This window comes from Salmo trutta, chromosome 5 (assembly GCF_901001165.1).
Source record: "Salmo trutta chromosome 5, fSalTru1.1, whole genome shotgun sequence".
Classification (NCBI taxonomy): domain Eukaryota; kingdom Metazoa; phylum Chordata; class Actinopteri; order Salmoniformes; family Salmonidae; genus Salmo; species Salmo trutta.
In genome coordinates, this window is record NC_042961.1 from 26,873,951 (window position 1) to 26,900,080 (window position 26,130).

General features: G+C 41.8%; 2 protein-coding genes across 3 annotated transcripts in view; one reads left to right on the top strand and one right to left on the bottom strand.

Moving 5' to 3' along the window:
* The window catches only part of ccnj (cyclin J), a 22,347-nt gene extending 21,078 nt beyond the window's left edge, over positions 1 to 1,269 (top strand). For both annotated transcript variants that reach the window (XM_029753145.1, XM_029753144.1), the window contains exon 6: positions 158 to 1,269. In XM_029753145.1, coding sequence (XP_029609005.1) covers positions 158 to 512 — 355 coding nt within the window. In that variant the 3' untranslated portion in view covers positions 513 to 1,269. The remainder of the gene's footprint in view (positions 1 to 157) is intronic.
* LOC115193968 (coiled-coil and C2 domain-containing protein 2A-like) overlaps positions 1,263 to 26,130 on the bottom strand; it is a 27,140-nt gene continuing 2,272 nt past the window's right edge. The window contains exons 6-34 of the mRNA XM_029753143.1: positions 25,784 to 25,907; positions 25,487 to 25,623; positions 24,866 to 24,994; positions 24,459 to 24,668; positions 24,260 to 24,351; positions 24,029 to 24,169; positions 23,081 to 23,141; positions 22,751 to 22,965; positions 22,381 to 22,561; positions 22,047 to 22,200; positions 17,443 to 17,587; positions 17,173 to 17,275; positions 16,764 to 16,967; positions 13,247 to 13,333; positions 12,988 to 13,082; positions 12,298 to 12,459; positions 11,745 to 11,832; positions 11,370 to 11,479; positions 11,135 to 11,231; positions 10,895 to 10,993; positions 7,916 to 8,092; positions 7,610 to 7,636; positions 7,292 to 7,501; positions 6,348 to 6,437; positions 6,044 to 6,157; positions 3,259 to 3,960; positions 2,962 to 3,020; positions 2,663 to 2,840; positions 1,263 to 1,915 (exon numbers count right to left, since the gene is read on the bottom strand). Coding sequence (XP_029609003.1) covers positions 3,742 to 3,960; positions 6,044 to 6,157; positions 6,348 to 6,437; positions 7,292 to 7,501; positions 7,610 to 7,636; positions 7,916 to 8,092; positions 10,895 to 10,993; positions 11,135 to 11,231; positions 11,370 to 11,479; positions 11,745 to 11,832; positions 12,298 to 12,459; positions 12,988 to 13,082; positions 13,247 to 13,333; positions 16,764 to 16,967; positions 17,173 to 17,275; positions 17,443 to 17,587; positions 22,047 to 22,200; positions 22,381 to 22,561; positions 22,751 to 22,965; positions 23,081 to 23,141; positions 24,029 to 24,169; positions 24,260 to 24,351; positions 24,459 to 24,668; positions 24,866 to 24,994; positions 25,487 to 25,623; positions 25,784 to 25,907 — 3,471 coding nt within the window. The 3' untranslated portion in view covers positions 1,263 to 1,915; positions 2,663 to 2,840; positions 2,962 to 3,020; positions 3,259 to 3,741. The remainder of the gene's footprint in view (positions 1,916 to 2,662; positions 2,841 to 2,961; positions 3,021 to 3,258; positions 3,961 to 6,043; positions 6,158 to 6,347; positions 6,438 to 7,291; positions 7,502 to 7,609; positions 7,637 to 7,915; positions 8,093 to 10,894; positions 10,994 to 11,134; positions 11,232 to 11,369; positions 11,480 to 11,744; positions 11,833 to 12,297; positions 12,460 to 12,987; positions 13,083 to 13,246; positions 13,334 to 16,763; positions 16,968 to 17,172; positions 17,276 to 17,442; positions 17,588 to 22,046; positions 22,201 to 22,380; positions 22,562 to 22,750; positions 22,966 to 23,080; positions 23,142 to 24,028; positions 24,170 to 24,259; positions 24,352 to 24,458; positions 24,669 to 24,865; positions 24,995 to 25,486; positions 25,624 to 25,783; positions 25,908 to 26,130) is intronic.

The window sequence follows — 26,130 nt, forward strand, 5'->3', positions numbered from 1 at the left end:
CCTCTCTTCAGTATGTTTTCCGTTTGGTGGCTAATGACCTTGATGCAACCTGAGAAAATAAGTCCACTCTTGCCATCTTAGTAACATGGTTGTAGAATTGTGCTGCTGGCTTGACAGGATAGTCGTTTGAAAGTCACTTTTGGTCTTTCTTTGTCAGTGCTCATGACAGCGACGTGAAGGAGGCCAACAAGCAGACGTGCCAGCCACCCGGTCAGCAGCCGGGCCAGGCTGGGTACCATACCCCTTGCCAGACAACCACCACCATGCCTCCTCAGTACCTGCACCAGGCCAGCATCCAGTACCCTCAGCAGGCCCTCCAGCCTTCCCTAGCCCCAGGCCACGGCCCGGCCTCCTACGTATCCCACTCTGCCACCCTGCAGGGCCCTGGTGCCCCGTCACACAGCCACCCCCAGACCATCTCTGCTGGTCTGGATGGCAAGGCCAACATTCCAAGCAGAGCCTACCAGGTCAATATGCACTATTCCTGTGCTGCTCCCTGCTTTGATAGGTGATGGCTTGATCTCCAAGTTAGAGCTATGACAGTATGGGAAGTAAAAAAGTGCGAGCGACTGGATGGGTATGTCGTCTCTTTGGATTAGACTAATTAGCAGGACCAGGTATGTTTTTTTTAAATTGAGAAGTTATGATGCGATTTAAGCACTTTCTTCTATGGTTAGATGTGCAATATAAGATTCCACAAATGTGCAATATAGTTATTTGTCATGTATCATTCCGGTGCTAACCTGCCGAAGGTGTTATTTTCTTTTTAAAACTAATATGATTGAGTTATCACCAAGCATGGTTGTCATGTGCAAAGGGTTGTTTTCCCAACTCTCTGCATTAGCTATAATTTAATTGCACTATAGACAAGAGACTGTGCTGCATTTATTTAAGCTAAGATACCTCAGAAGCATTGAATGTATGTTATCTTTCCGTTCCCTGCCGCCATGAGTAATAATGGGAATCTTATATCAGTATTGAACTCGAGGGATTACTTTCAGCTTGTAGTAAGATATGGTAGTTTGATAGAGGAACACGCATCACTCTGCCAGAAGCTACCTCAAGTGTTAATGTTGACTACCCTCACCTTTGCTCTTGAACAGTGTTCTCTGCAATATTCAGGAAGTATAGTTTGCATTCTTGTTTTGTGTTTCGAGCACTAATTTGGAGGGAATGTGTCATGTCAACACCTTCCTGTGCATGCGGAATGGCAGCGAGCGCTGTGTACTTCTAATATGGTACTTTTAAATAAAATGCCTGTCAGTTGTACTTCTGGTTTATTTTTAATAATGCATCATATTATTGGCATACTGCTAATGCCAGTAGTATGTATATCAATTGGCCTATAAGGCTTTATGCATACATCAACAAATATTGCCTAAAACATTTCATAAACCATATTGTGAACTTGAAAACATACCAGATATGTTCTAATCAACGGTTGAACAAATACCATTTGTATGGACAATTTACTATGTACAAGTTTGTGGATTCAATCACTTGGTCTGAATCACTCTGCATTCCTTTCCCACAGTAGAAAAACAACTAGGAAAAGCTGACCCTGAAAGGCAGAGATTTTGTTCATACGGGCATGCAAAAAAACTAAAACATATATAAAGGGTTCCAGGTAGTCCCTCCCCGTTTGTCAGTTTCCTTCCATTTGGTGCCTAATGAACACAACCAGGGTGTCTCAGTGCTAGTGTACTGAAGGAACGTAGAACACGCCATGCTGGTGTTTGACCAGCGTTGCCAGGAATATCCACACCGACAGGATGTGGTTGGGGTATGGGTGGATGTAGGTGGAGAGAGCAAACTCTGTCCCAGGGATCTCAGTGCTGTGGATTCTGGTGTTGTAGACAGCCTCGATCACTGTGCTCATGTCTTGGTATGCCATATGAATGGGGAAGCCAGTCACCTAAAAACACACAGTTAATCAGTGTTTCCCCTATACAAATAAACTATATTTCTGCCGAGATGTGCATTTAAGAACAGAGGGACAAATTACAACGTATTTTTGTAGTAAGTAGCATTTTATGCATCGTCTTTTGGGGTTTTTCAATTATGTAAATGATGGGCAACCCCATGCTTTTTCATATTTATTGAAAGGCGCTTTTCTTTATCAGTTGGGCTACAGGTTATAATGCTTTTTTAAAGGGAAAATTACATTTCAGATGGTGTCTTTTCAATTTTGATTCATTTTGGAGTAGAATGTCCTTTTTAAAGTCAGAAGTGACCTCGCAGTCAACAGAAGTGACCTTCTCCCGCTACCTTTGCCACCGCTGCTGAAACAAATTATAGGGGCGAGTTAGAAAAAGGAAGATGAACGTAATTGGGTTTTTTTAATCAAATTTTTGGGGGATTGTATACCCAATAATGGTCACTGTCATTAGTCATGTAGCAAGTCTTACAACAGTATCCACCTATTTCTATTCTCAAGGCCTGTGTTTTCTATCAAATGTAAGGACACTCTCAAACATCAAACCCTCCCCATTATATGAGAGCAGGGTTGTTCATCAGGACACACAACAGAATACTAAGTAAGCTTTTTATTGGACCAGTCTAGGTAGTCCCTTCCTGTTTCAATCCATTTGGTCCATAATAAATACTATCCACTGATTCCCCTTTTTCATATTAAAGAGGGTTACTGGTAGGCCTATTTCACCTTGTAATCCTTCATGGTGTCCAGCAGCCTGTCTATCTCTTGCGCTGTTGAGTCAGAGGCTGGGTTCCTCTCAAGCTTCTGCATGACCTCCGAGAGCATGGCTGCACAGCGGGGGCTCCAGCGTGTAGGGTGGGGGCTTCTCCAGTCCATCACACAACTTTTCAGTTTCCTCTCCATCCTGTGTTTGAAGAATGAAATTCATGGATGGGACAGACAAGACCATAAATGAAATTGTCCTGTGTTTTGCTCTAAGATGAAAGCAATGCATAGCCTTAAACATAGAATCCATATTAACATACCTTCTTTGAAGGTGATTGACCAGATCTATTTGAGTGGGACGGTATTTAATTTCTGTTGGCTGTAAGATTTGACAGTTAGCATTGAGCAGTTTTTATTTACTGTACACAGTTGACTCAAGTCATGACTCAATAGAAGTAATAAGTTATGTTCTTCAAATATGACCTACTTTCAAATATTTCACTACTGTCACAAATTTTCAATGAGGAAAACTTATGGCTCTAATGTTTGGAACCGTATCTTACGTTGTATGTCTTGTCAAAAACACTACAGTAGCAAAAAAACTAGGTTAGAAATACCATTGAGGATGAGTCCGAGTTGAATCCTTTGGGGAATAAGGGTTTCCATGTGGCATTATTTGATACGTCAAAAGTGATGGGCATCTTTCTTGTTGGTTGGAGATGGAACCACACCTGAGAGACATCCAGTCAGATCAAGCACATGACATTTATGGTCAATGGACACGTCACCTAAAAACTTTTAAGATTTAGTCAAGATAGCGGCTGAAGACGAGGATCCCTTTCAACAGTTTTAGAGCGCCACACAGCTGGTGAACAAGACTTGCATAGAATGCACACGTGATGGTATAATGATGTAGCCGTATCAATCACTGACTGATTTATAGGTCACAACACAGTCTCATGACACTGTAACATATCGAATAACTGGTAGAACGCAGTGTCGCCACAACGATAGCATAGTAAACAGCATGGGTAGGGACAAAGAACAGCAGTTGGGAAGTGGACTTTGGGACGGAGTTATTGATTTGACATCTGTTTTGACTAAACTCGCGTACACAAAATCCTGAGTGGATGACATAAATGAAACACACCGAGGGTATTCATATCCATGGACTCCACTCTTACATTTTCACCATTGACCAGACAGTCGACAGTCTTTAGAGGACAGAAGGAGTCGTATGACTGGTAGTGCTTCCCATCTCTGGGGTTCCACAACACAAACCAAGTGTTCTCCTGAGTAAGGACATAGGCTGTCTCTCCCTGAAAAAAAGAAAACTAAACATGAATGCTACTGTGTTGCCGTTAAACGAATACAATGAAATACACTGCACTAAAGGTGTAGTCTATTTTCTCAGCTGACTCGCAAATACATTGATTTGAACAGGAGTGAATTGTGTTGTTTTATGTATACAGTGCTTTCAGAAAGTATTCACGCCCCTTGACTTTTTCCATATTTTGTCGTATTACAGCCTGAATTTTAAATTGAGATTTTGTGTCACTGGCCTACACACAATACCCCATAATGTCAAAGTGAAATTATGTTTTTAGACAAATTAATTTTATGAAAAGCTGAAATGTCTTGAGTCAAAAGTATTCCATTTGTTATGGCAAGCCTAAATACGTTCAGGAGTAAAAATATGCATGGGCAACCCCATGCTTCTTCAGCCCATTTATATAAAGCTGCTATGCTGCGTCAGTTGGGCTACAGGTTGTTTCCCTTTTAAAGGGAAAATTATATTTCAGATGTCAGCATAATTGTATTTTAATTTATTTTGGAGTAGAATGTCCTTTTGAAAAAGTTACCAGAAGTGACCTCAGTCACCTTCTCCCTCTACCTTTGCCACCGCTGCTGAAAAAAATCATAAGGGAAACACTGTTTTGTTTGTCTTCTAGTGGAAACAGTACACCCTCCCCATTGTACGAGAGCAGGTTTGTGTTCATTAGGGCACACAACAGAAAATGTCTTAAACAAGTCACATAAGTTGCATGGACTCTCACTGTGTGTTTAACATGATTTCTGAATGACAATCTCATCTCTGTACCCCACACATCTGTAAGGTCCCTCTGTCAAGCAGTGAATTTCAAACACAGATTCAACCACAAAGAGAAGGGAGGTTTTCCAATGCCTAGCAAAGAAGGGTACCTATTGGTAGATTGGTAGAAATAATAAAAAGCAGACATTGAATATCCCTTTGAGCATGGTGAAGTTATTAATTACACTTCGGATGGTGTATCAATACACCCAGTCACTACAAAGATACAGGTGTCTTTCCTAACTCAGTTGCCGGAGAGGAAGGAAACCGCTCAGGGATTTCACCATGAGGCGAAGGGTGACGTTAAAACAGTTAGAGTTTAATGGTTGTGATAGGAGAAAACCTGAGGATTGATCAAAAACATTGTAATTACTCCACAATACTAACCTAAATGACAGAGTGAAAAGAAGGAAGCCTGTACAGAATAAAACATATTCCAAAACATGCATCCTGTTTGCAATAAGGCCCTAAAGTGAAAATGCTAAATATTTGGTAAAGAAATTAACTTTATGTCCTGAGTACAAAGGGTTATGTTTGTTGCAAATCCAACACAACACATCCCTTCCCTGAGTAACACTCTTCATATTTTCAAGCATGGTGGTAGTTGTATCATGTTCTGGGTATCCTTGTCATTGCCAAGGACTAGGTACTGTAGTTTTTTAGGATAAAAATAAACAGAATAGAGCTAAGCACAGGCAAAATCCTAGAGGAAAACCTGGTTCAGTCTGCTTTCCAACAGACACTGGGAGACAAATTCAACTTTAAGCAGGACAATAACCTAAAACACAAGCCCAAATATACACTGGAGTTGCTAACCAAGATGACATGGAATGTTCCCGAGTGGCCTAGTTACAGTTTTGACTTAAATTGGCTTGAAAATCTATGGCAAGACTTGAAAATGGCTGTCTAGCAATGATCAACAACTAACTTGACAGAGCTTGAATATTTTTCTTTCGTAATAATGTGCAAATATTGTACAATCCAGGTGTACAAAGCTCTTCGAGACTTACCCAGAAAGACTCACCACTTTAATCGCTGCCAAAGGTGATTCTAACATGTATTGACTCGGGGGGTTGAATACTTATGTAATCAAGATATATTAGTGTTTTATTTTTCATATGTTTTATTTTTTATACAAATGTTTATTTTTCTTCCACTTTGACATTATAGAGTATTTTGTGTAGATTATTGACAAAAAATGACAAATCATTTTAATCCCACCTTGTAACACAACAAAATGTGGAAAAAGTCAAGGGGTGTGAATACTTTCTGAAGGCAATGTACATTAAACAGTACATGTCAATTGTTACCTCTATGACAGATGTTCCCAGGAGAAGCCACCCATTTACTGTCAGGTCATGAAAGAAGTTGCACAGCAGAACTGCCAAACTGACATCGTTTCCCATAGCCAGCTCCAAGCATTGCTATTGTGTATAGCAAAGGTGTGCAATAAGGAATGAAAAAAGCACCACTGGGTTAACAACAAGCTGACCAAACTAGGTTGATAATTATTGGTATTTTTCTTGGTATTTAATATCTGCTGAACATAAGTGATGTTTTAAGTCTTGGCTCTGAAACAAAATGTTAATTCTACAACATGGTCTGTTTGTTTACCTCTGAGGTGAGCCACATGTCCCCACTGTCACCAACGTCAGATGGGAAGGACAAGGTGGGAATCAGGGACACAAAGGCTGCCACCCTCTCCTGGGTTACACAGAGCAAAACATTTTTAAGAGCACAACATAACGCCCATTTAAATCAATTAAAGGGCAACTCCACCTCTTTTCAACGGTATTTTCATTATCTCCAGCACAATACCAGTGTCATATGTGAAAACGGTGCAATTCAGTTTTTCTTAGGAAATAAATATACATTTAAAAAGTTCTACCCGATGACATTATCAAATGTTAAAACATTTTAAAAACAGATTTTCAAACTGAGATTTGCGGTGATGTGGGGAGCAACAAAATACCCTCCCTTGGGCTAGAAACTCGTTGCATGCTTTGAAAATCACAATTTAAAAAAAAACGATCTATCCTTTGTCACAGAGAAGCATTTTTTTAGGCTCTTTATTCTTATCTTTTTAACCACAGATCATAGAAACACGCTGTTTTCACATATGTAGACACTGGTTTGGTGCTGGAGATGATGAATATGAGGTTGAAAAGTGGTGGAATTGCCCTTTAATGTAATGCATATAAACAAAATAACTGAGTTCCATCCAAACAACTCCAAATAAGTAAAACTTCCAAAGAATGAATACAACTGTGCTTTCATTATGATTCCATGTTGTTTATATATATTTCAGACATGAACCTTATGAGTTGAATCATTCTAATGATAGTGATGTTATGGTCAGACCTGGGTTCAAATACTATTTTAAATCATTTGAAATACTTTTGCTAGGCTTGATTGAGTTTTTCTATAAAAGTTAAAAAATAATAATAATAATGAAAACCCAGCCCATCTGGCTCTCCAGGCAGACTAAAGCAAACGCTCAGTGTTTGAAAGATTTCAAATAGTATTTGAACCCAGGTCTAGTTATGTTGGAGCCTTACTAGAACAGACATGCTATTGTCGGGGGTGTCCAGGACAACTTCCTGTGGAGGAGGAAGTGGCTTGAAGAACCGGTGTGCCAGGACAAGCCTCCCCTCACTATTTATCACTGTGGTTATGACTCGCTTCTTCACCCGGCCTGCGGCCACCTTACACTGCTTCTCATACTCATAGGTCAAGTCCAGCAAGTCCTCATCCTCGTCTGTGGAAAACTATGCGGAGACAGATACAAACACAGAATTCTGTAGGAGCAGCAGCAGTGCATGGAAAAGGGTGACTTATCATTTAGGCTAAGCAATACAAATTGGACTGATACTCACCAGCCAAAGGGGCTTCTGGTCACCATACTAAATGTGAAGAGGGCAAATAGTACATTTCCATGGATGTGTGTTCTGATGCAGTTGTACAGTTGGTTATCAATCACAGTAGTCATGACATTAAACATAAGCCCATCAAAATAATGGACGCTGATTAAAGTAAATATATTCCATATCTTATCAATCAATATCTTCCACAGCAAAAATCTAAATCAAATGACAATTAAGTGTTTTTAGTTGAAGGCAAAGAGGTTTTAGAACATAGTACCTCTTTAAAATGTAACAGTATTAAACATGAAAATAATTTGCCTTTGCTGTCTGGTCATCACTCAGAGAGATGGCTGGATCCAAAGTGATGAAGACATTCATGAAACTGGTATCTCTTCTCGAGGGTATCTCTATGCCCTGGTCATTGACCATGTCTTCCCCTGTCCACATGTAGCCCAGTAGGGTCGGTGGGGTACAGATGGTCAGTTTCTCATACACCTATCAAATGATAAGATATGTGGGAGTTGACTCTTAGATAAAAGGGTTCCAAAAGGATTCTTTGAAGAGGGATAGGTTTCAACCAAGAAACGTTTTCGTCTGAAGTACCTGAGCGTTTACTCTTTACCTCAGTGTTTAAACTTTTAGTAATCGGATAAGTTTAAAAAGATAGGTGTTAGAATGTTTGAAATTGTACCTATATAGGAATATTTGTGCATGTATCTAGTACCTTAATCATTTTACATATACAACACTGACATAGTTGATATCTTTGGAAAACAGAAAGGAAAACGCCGCACACTGCCGCTCATGCTCCCAGGTGATATTTATTTACAACGTTTCGACCCTTAGGTCTTCATCAGGCATCCATATCCCAGGTGGGGGCGGAAGGTCCTATATATAGGGGCAGTACTCAGTGACATCACTTCCTGAAACATGGGGGTAAAAAATGTAAAACAGTTTCACAATATTAACATTCAATGTATCAAAATATATGATCATACACAGAGAATGTGATCAATATTTATAGTAATATACATACACATACAATATTCAATTAGGATTAAAAAAAAAACACACAATTCAGACTTATTGAAACTATAAAAACAGTTTCAAGTCAAACTCCTCATTAAGGCCAAGAGGAGACGGTGTGTTCAGCCTGTGGATCCAGAAAGATTCCCTTTGAAGAAGTTTCCTCTCAATGTCCCCTCCCCTGCGTGACATCTTGATTATTCCATATTCCAATGTCCAATACCTTTGTCCTGTGCAGGGTGAGTAAATTACTTACATTTGCACGTAAAGCTGCATTGAGCACATTGGCCACATTTGTAATTACCCTCAGGAACCTTGTCCAAAAAAGTTTCCCTTTTCTCTGGTGGGTAATCAGATTTAACCACAATATCTCTCACCTTTTGGAGGTGTTTTAAAAACCAAACGTGGGGAATATTTAAAATTGGGTTTCAGTTGTGGGTCAGATTCAATAATGTACCAGTGCTTCCTGATAATGTCCTTAAATGCCTTCCCCAATGCTGAGTATTGTTAGTATTGTTAGTCCTTCTAAAAACCTAAAACCATGTCCCATCATGCTTTACCCAATACTCAGCATTGGGGAAGGCATTTAAGGACATTATCAGGAAGCCCATTTTTAAATATACCCCACGTATGGTTTTTAAAACACCTCCAAAAGGTGAGAGATATTGTGGTTAAATCTGATTACCCACCAGAGAAAAGGGAAACTTTTTTGGACAAGGTTCCTGAGGGTAATTACGAATGTGGCCAATGTGCTCAATGCAGCTTTACGTACAAATGTAACTCCTTTACCCACCCCGCACAGGACAAAGATTTAAGATCAAGGGCCTGATTACCTGCATGTCCACCAATGTTATTTACATGTTGAAATGTCCTACATAGAGAAAACCCGTAGAAGCCTTAAGACACAGATCAGTGAGCACCGCAGCAATATACGAAACCTATGAGACAAAACAATCCGGTGGCTGCACATTTTGTACAAGCTGGACATCCTATTAGTTCTCTGAGATACATTGGAATATAAATGGTCAAGATGTCACGCAGGGGAGGGGACATTGAGAGGAAACTTCTTCAAAGGGAATCTTTCTGGATCCACAGGCTGAACACACCGTCTCCTCTTGGCCTTAATGAGGAGTTTGATTGAAACTGTTTTTATAGTTTCAATATCTAAACTGTGTTTTTTTTATCCTAATTGAATATTGTATGTATATTACTATAAATATTGATCACATTCTCTGTGTATGATCATATATTTTGATATATTGAATGTTAATATTATGAAACTATGTTTCAGAATTTTCCCCCCCCATGTTTCAGGAAGTGATGTCTCTGAGTACTGCCCCTATATATAGGACCATTCACCCCCACCTGGGATATGGATGCCTGATGAAGACCTAAGGGTCGAACCGTTGTAAATAAATATCACCTGGGAGCATGAGCGGCAGTGTGCGGCGTTTTCCATGAGTTTGCCAACAACTCCAGCACCCGCGGAAAGTACCTGGATGTGCGTATGTTCTTCAGCTTTTATAGTTGACATCTTTGCCATGATTTCTGTCTTCTGTGATTTATGAATTTTTTTATTTTTGATTACTACATGATTCCATGTGTATTTTCATAGTTTTGATGTCTTCACTACTATTCTACAATGTAGAAAATAGTAAAAATAAAGAAAAACCCTTGAATGAGTAGGTGTGTCCAAACTTTTGACTGGTACTATATGTAATGTATTGTCATAAAGAATGTTATAGTAAAGCTGGTGGAACCATTCGTACAAGGTTCTAGTAAGAACCCTTCAAAGATAAAAGGGTTCTTGGTAGAACCCTTCATAGAGGGTTCTAGGAAGAACCTTTAGATGATAAAAGGGTTCTTTGTAGAACCACTTATAAAGGGTTCTAGGGAAGAACTCTTCATGGAGGGTTCTAAGTAGAACCATTTAAAGAGGGCTCTATGAAGTACCCTTCATAGAGGGTTCTGGGTAGAACCCTCTGCAAAGGATTCTACCTACCACCAAAAAGGGTTCCCATATGGAGACAAGCCGAAGAACCCTATATGGTTCTACTTAGCACCTTTTTCCTATGATCGCAGAGAAGACAATATAAGAATGTTAATTATCTACAAGGCAACCGTACATACAAAGACATGTTCACATACAGTAAGCAACCACAGCAACTCACCGACATTACTAGGCCAAGTTGGACAAAGCTGACAGGCTTTAAATCCTTTTATCCGGCTTGTGCACCACCTGAACGTGTGTGTGTGCGCGCAGAGCAGTACCTTGGATTGCTGCAGCAGAGATCTGAAGGGTAAGGTGACCGAGCCCAGCCACTGTCTGCCAGAGAACACCTGGGCTCCACAGCCTCTCAGAGAACTGCTCTGGGTTTCCCACGTGTGAGATGAAAGAGAGTAAGGGAGGGATGGAGATGGGATAGACAGAATGTTGATTTCCAGTTCACCCTGCGATTTGAAGTGGCATTTGAATAGTGATTGTACTTTCATGGTTGAGGCTTACAGTACCTCAATGACTTGACAGGACATCTCATCAAACACATTGATGACAATGTCGTCTTGTACTTTGGAAAGGCCTGCGTGGCTATAATCACCCCCTAAGGATCTGAGAGAACATTACATTTGACATTTCTGAAATGTGATTTTATTAGCACGAACAGTACAGTCACATGTGTAAGGATGCACACAGTATTCACTTGTGGAGCCAGTTGGAGATGGAATTAACAGTGAATTAGGACAGTACTTAAACTCCAGGGTGAACTCTTCCCTCCAGCATGGGTTGTGTCCCTGCTCTACGCTGCTCTCATATGTTGTCTCCTGAAACCTAACCTCCACGAAGGGCTGAACCTGAGCCTGGCACAACCATGGGACAAACTCAACCTACTGTACCTGTTATGAACCTACATAACCATATTGTTATATACAGTATGTCATGTCAACGGCCTATACGGCAACAACAACAAAAAGCTATCAGGAAAATAAGTTCATGTTCGTAATCCGGTAGTATCTGACTGTCAATCATGCAATTTTGAATTCTGTTTCAATATTCAATATACGGCGATCATGTCTCTGTCTGTGATATTTTAGCACCAAATATGTGCTACCTCTACCATTTTACCTGTAGGACAGCCTTTTCCGAGCTGCTTTTCATGTTGTGTCTGCTGCTGCTAGACAGACCACAGCAGGAGCCTCTTGCGTGGATCTCCCTTAAAGGTACACAAAACACAACTCATTAGACCTGCTTCCACACAGATGGGACTGCGTTGTCAAGGAAATAGAAAGTAGTGTCTATTTTTGATGATGTTCTCTATGAGCGTGGTTGTCAAGTGGGGGAGGAAATTCAGTCAAAAGGTTTTTTATCTTTGCTAGAATTGGATAAGAGGATCATTACATCACGCATTGTACAGTACAGTAAGAATTCTATTAGGATAGCTGCAGGCATGAGAAGCTGAAGTATCTGCCAATGTGGGGTTGTTAAGGCAAGTTGCCAACTGTTTTGTAGATATAGCGAATATGTTCAGCTAATAGTACAAGTAGTATTGGGTTGGGTGTACTGTAAAGTGATGATAGTAGAAGTAGAGGTATTTGTTATAGTAATATCATAGGTTTTACGCTGGAAGCTATAGTAGTAGTTGTAAAAGTAGTAGGATGGGTAGAACTTGGATCAATACTTGAGGAAAGCCTCCTGGCGAACAGGCAGGCCCTGGGCATTGTTGATGGCAACATGGATCCTCAGGTCCCCGTCTGAGAGGGAGCAGGTAGGAATGATCTTCCTCTTCACACGCTGAGGCTGGAGAGGTCGCTTTAGTCTGAACACGTCCCAGTCGAACTCCCTGATGGGGTGGAGAGTATTAGCCTGGAATTCAAATGGATATGTTCCATTTCAATGGTGAAACAAAGCATATCAGTTTGGATTCCAGGCTAGGACACTAGAAGTGTCAGAGCAAAACAAAGAGACGTATCATCGTGTAGCCTGGCGTCAGGTAGCCTAGCGGTTAGAGCATCGTGCCAGTAACCGAAAGGTTGCTAGTTCGAATCCCAGAACTGACCATGTGTAAAATCTGTCGATGTGCCTTTGAGTAAGGTACTTAACCCGTATTGCTCCAGGGTTACTGTTGCATGGCAGACCCTGGCTGTGACGACCCCACTCTCCAAGGGTGTCTCAGGGAGAATAAAAACACTTTGAAATAGGACAAATATAAGCACCCACTAAATTATTATCATTATGTCTGCAATTTCGCAGAGGCCTCAAGAGCTAAACATACTTTTAGATTTCTTTATGACATGTGGTTTATGGACTGTACAGCAACACCATTTGTATGTGGAGAACGGTTAAGGAGAAAAGGAGTCTTAATACTCACATCACTGTATCTGCCTCGTGGTACTCGGTGACTATATCAGAGAACTTGTACTTCCTCTTGATGTTGAACAGTTTTTTTCTTGCCAAATTCAGCGCCTAAAAAAACAATTACAGCTCGCATGACAATCGAAAATGACATTTCAGTATTGCTACTCGTTAGTTCATATATCAAACAAATCATATGAGTAAGCTGTGAATACAGACATACGCAAAAAATGCAATCTGACTCCAGATGACAGAATCTAGGGAAGGAAGAGTACCTTTTGGATGCAGTGGATAGAGCGTGCTCTCTGCATTGTGATAGGGTCTTCATCCATAAGGGACAGACTTGGGAATGCACCATAATCCTGGAAACAACAAAGCAACAAATGTCCACTTTCGTTAAAAGAAACTTCACCCACAAAGTTATTGCAGGAAGAGAGTAAAGTATGTACAGTTGAAGTCGGAAGTTTACATACTTAGATTGGAGTCATTAAAACTCGTTTTTCAACCACTCCACAAATTTCTTGTTAACAATCTATAGTTTTGGCAAGTCGGTTAGGACATCTACTTTGTGCATGACAGAAGTAATTTTTCCAACAATTGTTTACAGACAGATTATTTCACTTATAATTCACTGTATCATAATTCCAGTGGGTAAGAAGTTACATACACTAAGTTGACTGTGCCTTTAAACAGCTTGGAAAATTCCAGAAAATGATGTCATGGCATTAGAAGCTTCTGATATGCTAATTGACATCATTTGAGTCAATTGGAGGTGTACCTGTGGATGTGTTTCAAGGCCTACCTTAAAACTCAGTGCATCTTTGCTTGACATCATGGGAAAATCAAAAGAAATCAGCCAAGACCTCAGAAAAAAAATTGTATTCCTCCACAAGTCTGGTTCATCCTTGGGAGCAATTTCCAAATGCCTGAAGGTACCACGTTCATCTGTACAAACAATAGTACACAAGTATAAACACCATGGGACCACGCAGCCATCATACTGCTCAAGAAGGAGACGTGTTCTGTCTCCTAGAGATAAACGTACTTTAGTGCGAAAAGTGCAAATCAATCCACGGAACAACAGCAAAGGACCTTGTGAAGATGCTGGAGGAAACAGGCACAAAAGTATCTATATCCACAGTAAAACGAGTCCTATATCAACATAACCTGAAAGGCTGCTCAGCAAGGAAGAAGCCACTGCTCCAAAACCGCCATAAAAAAGCCAGACTACGGTTTGCAACTGGACATGGGGACAAAGATCGTACTTTTTGGAGAAATGTCCTCTGGTCTGATGAAACAAAAATAGAACTGTTTGGCCATAATGACCATCGTTATGTTTGGAGGAAAAAGGGGGACGCTTGCAAGCCGAAGAACACCATCCCAACCGTGAAGCACGGGGGTGGCAGCATCATGTTGTGTGGGTGTTTTTTTGCAGGAGGGACTGGTGCACTTCACAAAATAGACATCAGTCAGGAAGTTAAAGCTTGGTCGCAAATGGGTCTTCCAAATGGACAATGACCCCAAGCATACAGTGGGGGAAAAAAGTATTTGATCCCCTGCTGATTTTGTACGTTTGCCCACTGACAAAGAAAGGATCAGTCTATAATTTTAATGGTAGGTTTCTTTGAACAGTGAGAAACAGAATAACAACAAAAATATCCAGAAAAACGCATGTCAGAAATGTTATAAATTGATTTGCATTTTAATGAGGGAAATAAGTATTTGACCCCCTCTCAATCAGAAAGATTTCTGGCTCCCAGGTGTCTTTTATACAGGTAACGAGCTGAGATTAGGAGCACACTCTTAAAGGGAGTGCTCCTAACCGCAGCTTGTTACCTGTAAAAAAGACACCTGTCCACAGAAGCAATCAATCAATCAGATTCCAAACTCTCCACCATGGCCAAGACCAAAGAGCTCTCCAAGGATGTCAGGGACAAGATTGTAGACCTACACAAGGCCGGAATGGGCTACAAGACCATCGCCAAGCAGCTTGGTGAGGTGACAACATTTGGTGTGATTATTCGCAAATGGAAGAAACACAAAAGAACTGTCAATATCCCTCGGCCTAGGGCTCCATGCAAGATCTCACCTCGGGGAGTTGCAATGATCATGAGAACGGTGAGGAATCAGCCCAGAACTACACGGGAGGATCTTGTCAATGATCTCAAGGCAGCTGGGACCATAGTCATCAAGAAAACAACTGTTAACACACTACACTGTGAAGGACTGAAATCCTGCAGCGCCCGCAAGATCCCCCTGCTCAAGAATACATATACATGCCCATCTGAAGTTTGCCAATGAACATCTGAATGACTCAGAGGACAACTGGTGAAAGTGTTGTGGTCAGATGAGACCAAAATGGAGCTCTTTGACATCAACTCTACTTGCCGTGTTTGGAGGAGGAGGAGGAGGAATGCTGCCTATGACCCCAAGAACACCATCTCCACCGTCAAACATGGAGGTGGAAACATTATGCTTTCGGGGTGTTTTTCTGCTAAGGGGACAGGACAACTTCAATGCATCAAAGGGATGATGGACGGGGCCATGTACCGTCAAATCTTGGGCGAGAACCTCCTTCCCTTAGCCAGGGCATTGAAAATGGGTCGTGGATGGGTATTCCAGTATGATAATGACCCAAAACACACGGCCAAGGCAACAAAGGAGTGGCTCAAGAAGAAGCACATTAAGGTCCTGGAGTGGCCTAGCCAGTCTCCAGACCTTAATCCCATAGAAAATCTGTGGAGGGAGCTGAAGGTTCGAGTTGCCAAACGTCAGCCTCGAAACCTTAATGACTTGGAGAAGATCTGCAAAGAGGAGTGGGACAAAATCCCTTCTGAGATGTGTGCAAACCTGGTGGCCAACTACAAGAAACGTCTGACCTCTGTGATTGCCAACAAGGGTTTTGCCACCAAGTACTAAGTCATGTTTTGCAGAGGGGTCAAATTCTTATTTCCCTCATTAAAATGCAAATCATTTTATAACGTTTTTGATGTGTTTTTCTGGATTTTTTTGTCTCTCACTGTTCAAATAAACCTACCATTAAAATGTCAGTGGGCAAACGTACAAAATCAGCAGGGGATCAAATACTTTTTTCCCCCACTGTACTTCCAAAGTTGTGGCAAAATGGCTTAAGACAACAAAGTCAAGGTATTCTAGTGGCCATCACAAAGCCCTGACTTCAATACTATAGAACATTTGTGGGAAGAACTGAAAATGCATGTGCAAGCAAGAAGGCCTACAAACCTGACTCAGTTACACCAGCTCTGTCAGGAGGAATGGGCCAAAATTCACCCAACTTATTGTGGGAAGCTTATGGAAGGCTACCCAAAACATTTGACCCAAGTTAAGCAATTTAAAGGCAATGCTACCAAATACTAATTGAGTGTATGTAAACTTCTGACCCACTGGGAATGTGATGAAAGAAATAAAAGCTGAAATAAATCATTCTCTCTACTATTATTCTGACATTTCACATTCTTAAAATAGTTGTGATCCTAACTGACCTAAGACAGGGAATTTTTACTAGGATTAAATGTCAGGAATTATGAAAAACTGAGTTTAAATGTATTTGGCTAAGGTGTATGTAAACTTCTGACTTCAACTGTACCTGTATGAAACTACTTATGAAACGAAACGTTGCAGAATATAGGGATGAGGAAGTAGTCTACTCTGGTCCCACAGATGTGTTTATGCTGTGTATAGCCAAACATTGGCATGACAATGACCATGCTGTAGGAATTGGCAAGACAGCACAAACTTATCTGGAACCAGGCTATATGAGAAGGGCATTACAGCGAACATTGCTTCAGTAATGTCTCTGTCGTGGAGAGGGATGGGTTTGGAGGGGCTGACGCCCACAGCATGAGAGCTCCGCAGCTGCAGGAGACCAAAGCGCCTGGACTTCTCCAGCTGCTTCTCAGTGGTGAAGTCAAACTCCTCCTCCAGGGCATGCAGGCGGAAGTGACCCGTGGCTCTGTCTCTCTGCTCACAGGCCTCCTATTGGTCAAACAATATGAGACGCTACTTCAAACGTCCACTTCAAACCAAGTGCTCCGGGCAAGCTTTCATGTTTCAGCACTCTAGCTGTTTCCTGGATTTGAATCCATGGCAACCACTGAGTGTTTTGTATCAACAACACATCATTGGGTTTATTTTGATAGAATACAAGTGGAGGTTCTGAGTCTACAGTGTTAACACTCACCCTAAGGAGTTCTGTGAGTTCTGTGTTAGAAGGGTGGTTGGGGTCAAACTGAAGGTCCCTGATCCATTCAAGCCTACTTGCATTGGGACCGCTGGCCATGGGTCTACAGGCAATGTAACATGATTAGGGTTTATATTGCAAGACAGCCTAAAGAAAAGCCTTCAACTCATAAGGTAACAGACAAACAAAGGTGTGTGTGTGCACGCGCGTGTGCGTGTGTGAGAAGACGGCCAACCTTGTGGAAGTCAGTCAGGTGTTGTTCAGACTCACCTGGTAAAGCTGGGTCTGTGTGGTGGGGCAGTGGGCGCCATGGGAAAGCCACTCTCATCCACAGCCCAGGAGACAACATACAGCAGCCTCCCAGAGGTCATGAGGCACACCTCAGCATCCTCCTTCTCTAGTTTGAATGGGACATCTAAAAAGACCATTGTTTTGTCACTAAAGACCTGGGTTGACATTATCCTTATACAACAACAAAAAAAACACATAGTGAGCTAAATTACCATCACTTTTTAAATAGACTTTCACAGGATAGCTCATCACTAAATATCAAGGGTAAAATTGGGGTGTAGATATTGGGGGTGACGGAACAGTAGAGATTTTTTTTAACATTTTATACGCAATTCCTGCAATTCATTTATTATCTATGAGGGGTATTTTGAAAACACAGTATAAGTGGAAGGATAAGTGGAAAGCCAGCTAATTTTCTGCAAGTCTTCACATTTTACCATGGGGCAGAGAAAAATGTTCTGTTTTATAGCTCATCACATGCTATTTTTTCACATTTTGCAATGAGAATGCTAATTTCCTGCTACTCTACACAGTTTGCCATGAGGCTGAGATAAATGTAAAAAATTCAGATTCTTTTAAATCATACCCAAATAATGTTGTTGACTAAATTATACTTGTATTTGTGGCTAAAGCATAAATTGGAGAGAAAAAAACCCCACCTCAAACTTGTTTCTCAAACAGACCGTTTAAAAAATGCTTGCTATTTCCTCATAGAGGAATGTCAATCAGCAGTCTACTCGTGTGAATATTTTTAATGACCGGTATACGCCCACATCATTCTGTTGTTGGGGTACGCCCACACCATTCCAACACAGAAAACGCTTTTTCACATACTTAATTACCCTTTTTTGTAAGGAAACCTATTTCACTCATACTGTAATTAATTATAGGTCATATTTCATAGAAATCTCAAAACACTGAACAGTTACTTTAAAAGTTGACTGGGCAAAAACTAAAAAATAACGGTTATAAACTGTATAACTGATCAACGCACCATTATCCCAGGTCATTTAATGAAAACAAACAAAAATGGATAAATAAGATATTTGGCTACAGAAGTGCCATTTCTTACTGATCTCTACAGCTTCCATCCAAAAACAAATCCTGTGAAATGGGGTCAACAAATACTGGAGGAGTTACTAGCTAACGAACTAGCTATGTCGGTCGCAGCGTGCATGACCAGAATGACACATCGATGAACCACCAAAGGCAAAACCCATTTCTGTTTGAAAATTGAGAAAGACAAGTTGGACAGTTTTTTGTGATCAGAGTCAACAGTTAAAGCAAATTTCCTGCAATTGTACACATTTTGTTCATATGCTATCTGGGGGGCCCCCAACCACCAAGAGCCCTTGGTTCTCTATGGTGTTGTAGGTCAGGGCGTGACTAGGGGGTGTTCTAGTCTTTTCATTTCTATGTTGGTGCTCTTGGTATGGTTCCCAATTAGAGGCAGCTGATGTTCGTTGTCTCTAATTGGGGATCATACTTAAGGTGTCCCTGTTCCCACCTGCTTTGTGGGATATTGTTTGTGTATGTGATAGTATCACTACGTTACTTTACGTTTCGCTGCTTTTTTATTGTTTTTGTTTGAAAGTTTCACTTAAATAAAAGATGTGGAACTCAACACACGCTGCGCCTTGGTCCGTCCATTCAAACTAACGTGACAGAATATCCCACCAAACAAGGACCAAGCAACGTGCAACGGAGGGAAAAGTGAGTTGGACCTGGGAAGAGATCATGGGAGGATGCGAGACCCTTCCTTGGCGGGAGTCGCCAGGAAATCAGGAAGGACAGCGATGACACCGGGGGCCGCGGCCACAGAAACCCCAATATTTTTTTTGGGGGGGGCGGAGAGCACGAGGGGTGGTCGGCTGAGCAGCCCTGTGCCAGCTCCCCGCACTCGCCCTGAAGTGTGTGTCATCAGTCTGGTGAAACCTGTACCGGCTCCACGCACCAGGCCTCCGGTGCGCCTCCCCAGTCTGGTACGTTCTGTGCCAGCTCCTTGCACTCGCCCTGAAGTGCGTGTCACCAGTCCGGTGCCACCTGTGCCGGCTCCACGCACCAGGCCTCCAGTGCGCCTCCCCAGTCCGGTACGTCTTGTGCCAGCTCCCCGCACTCGCCCTGAAGTGCGTGTCACCAGTCCGGTGCCACCTGTACCGGCTCTACGCACTAGGCCTCCAGTGCGCCTCCCCAGTCCGGTACGTCCCTGTGCCAGCTCCCCGCACTCACCCTGAAGTGCGTGTCACCAGTCCGGTGCCACCTATGCCGGCTCCACGCATCAGGCCTCCAGTGCGCCTCCCCAGTCCGGTACGTTCTGTGCCAGCTCCCCGCACTCACCCTGAAGTGCGTGTCACCAGTCCGGTGCCACCTATGCCGGCTCCACGCATCAGGCCTCCAGTGCGCCTCCCCAGTCCGGTACGTTCTGTGCCAGCTCCCAGCACTCATCCTGAAGTGCGTGTCAACAGTCTGGTGCCACCTGTACCGGCTCCACGCACTCCACGCACGTTCCTCCCAGTCCAGGCACGGCGGCCAACCCAGCTCCATCGCCGGAGCCTTCCTCTGAGCTGATGCCCAGTTCAGGCACGGCGTTCAGCCCGGCACCATGGCCGGATCTGGGGTCTGGGCGCCACCGACACTAGTCACCCCCCCTACCCTCCCCATTTGGTTTCAGGTTTTGTGGCCGGAGTCCGCACCTTTCGGGGGGGAGGGGGTGTCGTAGGTCAGGGCGTGGCTAGGGGGTGTTCTAGTCTTTTCATTTCTATGTTGGTGCTCTTGGTATGGTTCCCAATTAGAAGCAGCTGATGTTCGTTGTCTCTAATTGGGGATCATACTTAAGGTGTCCCTGTTCCCACCTGCTTTGTGGGATATTGTTTGTGTATGTGCAGGTAGCACTACGTTACTTTACGTTTCGTTGCTTGTTTATTGTTTTTGTTTGAAAGTTTCATTTAAATAAAAGATGTGGAAATCAACACACGCTGCGCCTTGGTCCGTCCATTCAAACGAACGTGACAATCGTCCCACTAAGCGCAAACCAGATGGGATGGCGTATCGCTGCAGAATGCTGTGGTAGCCACGCTGGTTAAGTGTGCCTTGAATTCTAAATAAATCACTAACAGTGTCACCAGCAAAGCACCCCCACACCATCACACCTCCTCCTCTATGCTTCACGGTGGGAACCACACATGCAGAGATCATGCGTTCACCTACTCTGCGTCTCACAGACCAAGCGGTTGGAACCAAAAATCACAAATTTGGACTCAGCAGACCAACGGACAGATTTCCACTGGTCTAATGTCCATTGATCGTGTTTCTTGGCCCAAGCAAGTCTCTTCTTCCACAAATGAACTTTTAACAAGTCACACCTGTTAATTGAAATGCATTCCAGGTGACTACCTCATGAAGCTGGTTGAGAGAATGCCAAGAGCTCCCGAGTGGCGCAGCGGTCTAAGGCACTGCATCTCAGTGCTAGAGGCGTCACTACAGACCCTGATTCGATTCCAGGCTGTATCACAACCAGCCGTGATTGGGAGTCCCATAGGGCGGCGCACAATTGGCCCAGCGATGGCCGAGGCAGGCCGTCATTGTAAATAAGAATTTGTTCTGAACTGACTTGCCTAGTTAAATAAAGGTTAAATAAAAAAGAATAAAAGAGCGTGCAAAGCTGTCATCAAGGCAAAGGGTGGCTACTTTCAAGAATCTCGTGCGGCCCGTGTGGCTCGTGTGGCTCAGTTGGTAGAGCATGGTGTTTGCAACGCCAGGGTTGTGGGTTCGATTCCCACAGGGGACCAGTACGGAGAAAAAAACGTATGAAATGTATGCATTCACTACTGTAAGTCGCTCTGGATAAGAGCGTCTGCTAAATGACTAAAATGTAAATGTAATGTCACGAGCGGGTAGAACTGTTTTAGGGTGAGTCAAGCGCAGGAGACTGAGGTCCGTTGGAACAAACTTGATTTAATAAATCCAAAGGCAAAATCTATATACGGCTGGGAGCACAACAGTCCAAAAGATTAAAAGAAGCTCCGCTCAAAAGGGCAGACGGGGCGCAGCCCGGCAACCCTACTGCCTATACAATAAGTTGTAACCCAAACAATATAACACCACACGTAACAAAGAACAATCCGGCACGAATCCTAACTAAACACAGACAGACTAAATACCCCCCCACTAATGACAAACATGAAACAGGTGCAATCAAAAAACAGACATAACTAACAGACACTGAAACACAGATCGGTGGCAGCTAGTAGGCCGGCGACGACGAATGCCGAGCACCGCCCGACCGAGGAGAGGCGCCACCTTCTGTGGACGTTGTGACATGTAATCTCAAATATAAAATATTTCTTGATTTGTTTAACACTTTTTTGGTTACTACATGATTGCATATGTGTTATTTCATAGTTTTGATGTCTTCACTATTATTCTACAATGTAGAAAATAGTAAAAATAAAGGTGTGTCCAAACTTTTGATTCATACTGTATATCGGGTGGGGGCATGTCCCCCCCATCCCTGTAGCAATTTCACCAATGCTAAATACCACATCTTCCAAATAATCACAAATCATAGCTACAATGTTACTCACTGCTCCCAACACCAGCGTAGTAAGCCTTGATGGCTCTGTCACTGCTGAACTCTGACCTCTCCATTGTAGCGTTGCTAGAGAGCATGTTCCTGTCTGGTATGGGCACATACATTTTGGCCACAACAGTGCTCTTTTGTTTCACTGTCTCACAAATCTGGAATTGTGAATTTACAAAACAAATAATTAAGTTTATAAACTACTTATAAGGTCATTTAAACAAATCCTTTATAAATTGTAGCTTAACATAAAGTGCTACTGGAACAATGTAAGAATATAACATCTCTCAAAAGCCAAAAATGAATGAACAATATTATTTACAGCAAGAGAAACATACCTCAAGCATAATGTTCTCTGGGCTGTGAACTATCTGCATGTTGAACATCTGTTGAATTTGAACTCCGAAGTCACTGTTGTCGAACACGGATGGCTCGGAGGTAGACACATGCTTTCCATTATAGAATATGTTCACTGATACTTTGTGTTTGGCCAGTTCATATCTTCTAACCTTCTCATCACTGTAAAATAAATAAAATATGAACAAATTGAATACATTGATAACATCCAAATACATGATTATATATCAGTCAGTGCCAAAGTAAGTGCCATGTCCACTCTCAGCTGGAGAGTCTTAAAAACATACATTTCCAATGAATGAATAAACGACAACTAGCTAAAAACCTTTCTGCTTCTGAAGAGAATCTTACGGTGGACAGCTACTGGTTGGAGTGACCACCCCACACATAGTAAGAACAGGAACTAGATCTAACTGATCTGCCTTCTGCTTGACTGAATCAGTAGACATCTCCTCTTCTTGTCCTGGAACTGGAGGGATGTATATCTCCTCTTTGTTATGCTCCTTCAGCTCCCTACACAGGTAGTGCTGCCTGATCGTTACGTCTCCATCTGTGTAGAGCTTTGTCTGCAATAGGATGTTTACACCGACAACAATGTGACAAAGGTTACTACAAACAGTACGGCTATAGTTTATTAATAACAGTTGGTGTTAAGAGATTGTCAAGAGAGAAGACACTTGCTTTCATGTGCTCATCTGTCCCAGTTCTGTTTGTCGTGCTGTCAGTGATCCTTGCCTTCACTCTGTGAATGAGATTAGTTGCAATGAAAAAGATACATTGCAATGCTTTCTAAACACTTCTTGGTTACAATCATAGAGTTGGATAGAGGCCAGACTTGTATCATGGGAAGTGCCACTGAGGGCCATTCACCATTTTGAAGTAGTCAAATGGATGTAACTTGCTCTGGGTTAAGCAAGGTTCACAGAATTCCATCCAGGTCAGCAGGAAGGGTCAGCCAATGGATTATACTCCTGAGCAAACATTCCATAACTGCAAGTGGCAGTAAATCACCAAACTTGGCTATGTAACTGTTCAGACTATACACACTACAACATACTAGTGGTAGTATGCACCTTTCATCTTAATTACAAACTGTCAGTACACTCAGAGAAGTAAAAGAAGAAGAAATTGAAAACTTTAAAATGGATGTAGCCTTAAATGGCTCTGCCCATGCTTTCACAGAAGCACCCATTGTAAAGACAGGAGATGCGTTCTCTAGTATCTCTATGGTAACAACTGCCCTATCCTAAATGTTGAACACATGAATAGCCTACTTTAAGATGATATACACTGTATGCTTTGCAATGACTTTAAAAGTCAACGTGAGGATGAAGAAATATAAATCAAATCAAAATCTAGTTTTATTGGTTACATCCGCCGAATACAACAGATTAAGACTTTGCAGTGAAATGCTTACTTACGAGCCCATTCCCAACAACGCAGAAAAATATTTGCTCAATTTCAAAAAAGGACATCGTAACACAATAAAATAACAATAACGAGGCTATAGAGCGATGTGTGTTGTTCATGTGATATCACCCATGACTTACATTAACGTTTGTGACCAGAATTAGCATGTACAGCATATTTAGGTCTATTCTATGTCAAAATAATACAAATGATGCTTACTTATGCAGCTGTAATTTCACAGTGGTGTTCACATAGCCGTTCTTGGCCCTGAGGGTTTTGATGCGCTTCCAAGCGGCTACAATGTTCCTCACCAGAGAGATGTCTGCCTGCCTCTCATTCTTCAGTGCTACATGGGTCTTTCTGCAGTGAGCAGATTCATTAAAGCAATACCTTTACAAACATTTAGGTACAGTAAATAATCATATTTCTTAGAACAGAAATCCCTCTCACCGTATTTCCTGTCTCAGATCCTGTAACTTTGAGCAAGGAGCAGTTTCATCAGTGGCGGTCAAGGCTGTTTCTGACTTCTTCAGTCCGCTTAGCTACCAGGGTGAGGTACAACGAATATTTCAGATTAACAATATACTACTGTATGACTGCATTACTTTTCCCAATGATTTCAATTGTAAGTCTTATGATAGTGTTATACCTTGTCCTGCAGAGAGGTAGTTGCACCCTTCATCTCACGGGTTTCATAATGCTCATAGAGCTCATACAGTCTCTGAGCCAACACATGCTCTGTGCTAAACAGGGGATGATGGGTGAAATTCAGCCTGGCTAGGTTCAGGTCAAGCTGCCACAGCCCTGCACTGCCCTCTGCATTAGAGACAACAGATCCTGCACTTTGCAGTTTATCAGGCTGTAAGAGGACATGGTATTACTGACTGGCTGTAGGTGCTTCAAGCATGGTATTAATGACAGTTGGGATTAGGTCAAGTGTCTTTAAAAATGGGTATTGCATGAAAGAGGGACTTGTTACTACATGTAACAAGCCATTCCATTCATAAGACATTACACATTTTACATCACACATAGTCCACTCAAGGACAGACTCACCCTCATGTGCACCGTGGCCAGACAAGGAGACTGGCATGAGAATGGGAAATCTACTTTACAATGCCAATACTTCTGGATTGGGTCCAGAATAGCAATCATGCAACCATTCTCTCCAAACCAGGACTGTCCCTGAACGACAACAAGTGCACAGCATCTCTGCTCACTTTTGCTTACACATGATAAAGGTCAACGTGGTACTTTGCTGATGAAATGTAGATAACACCAGATAAAATGTAATATGCCTTTATATCAGCAATTTTACATTTTCGTCATTTAGCTTAGCGGTATACTGTACATAGCATAAAATGTTTCATTAGAGCCGATTCCATATATTTCCTGAATGGTAAAAGGCACCATTTGATGAAATCTGAATGTAAACATGAATACTCCTCTTTCCTGTGCTCATTTTAGATATTGCATAACACGTTGTTTCATAACCAGAATTCTAAAGAGAGCCATGAAAAGGCTGCTCATATGATGCGATTAAATTATTACAAATATGTATTATGTAACCCCTCTATCAGTCAACCTTTACTCCCTAAACATACTGAAATACAAAATAGAAAATATTGTGATTATGTACCGGAATGTACTTATTATCGATATAACATGAATCAATACCTTTTCTTCCTCAATCAGCCGGTTGCCCATTTTGTTTATCATCTTCTTCAGCACTTGGGGCCTCTCGCAGACATAAAACCCTTCATCCTCCAAAAAACGGGGCTTCAAATACCTTGGTATAATCCTCATTTGGCTTACTGTCATCAGATTTAATCAAATGATTCTCAATTTAAAATTCTATTTCCTTCACATTCAGTTATAATAACAACAAAAGCAACGATAAGGTACTAAACATAAACAGTAGGGGTATCTTTTACATCTCAAAATGTTAATATAAAGACTATAGGTCTACATCACCTGGTAAATCACTGGGTACAAATAAAAGGTCTGGATTTACGTTGAGTGTCTCAATATCACCAGGAACAAGAGGATTATGACACTCATCCACATTGTCAATATCGATGACAGTATCTATCCCACTCTATCATGGAAACAAAATAAACATGTTTCAATAAAGGCTGCATATTAATAATGTGGCCGCCATTTCATAACACAGTTACATAGGTGAATGACAAAATGTTTTAAAGGTCCAATGCAGCCGTTTTTATCTCAATATCAAATCATTTCTGGGGAACAATTAAGTACCTTACTAACCAGGTTTCCATCCAACCTTTTTATGCGAGTAAAGTACATGTCGGCTAAAA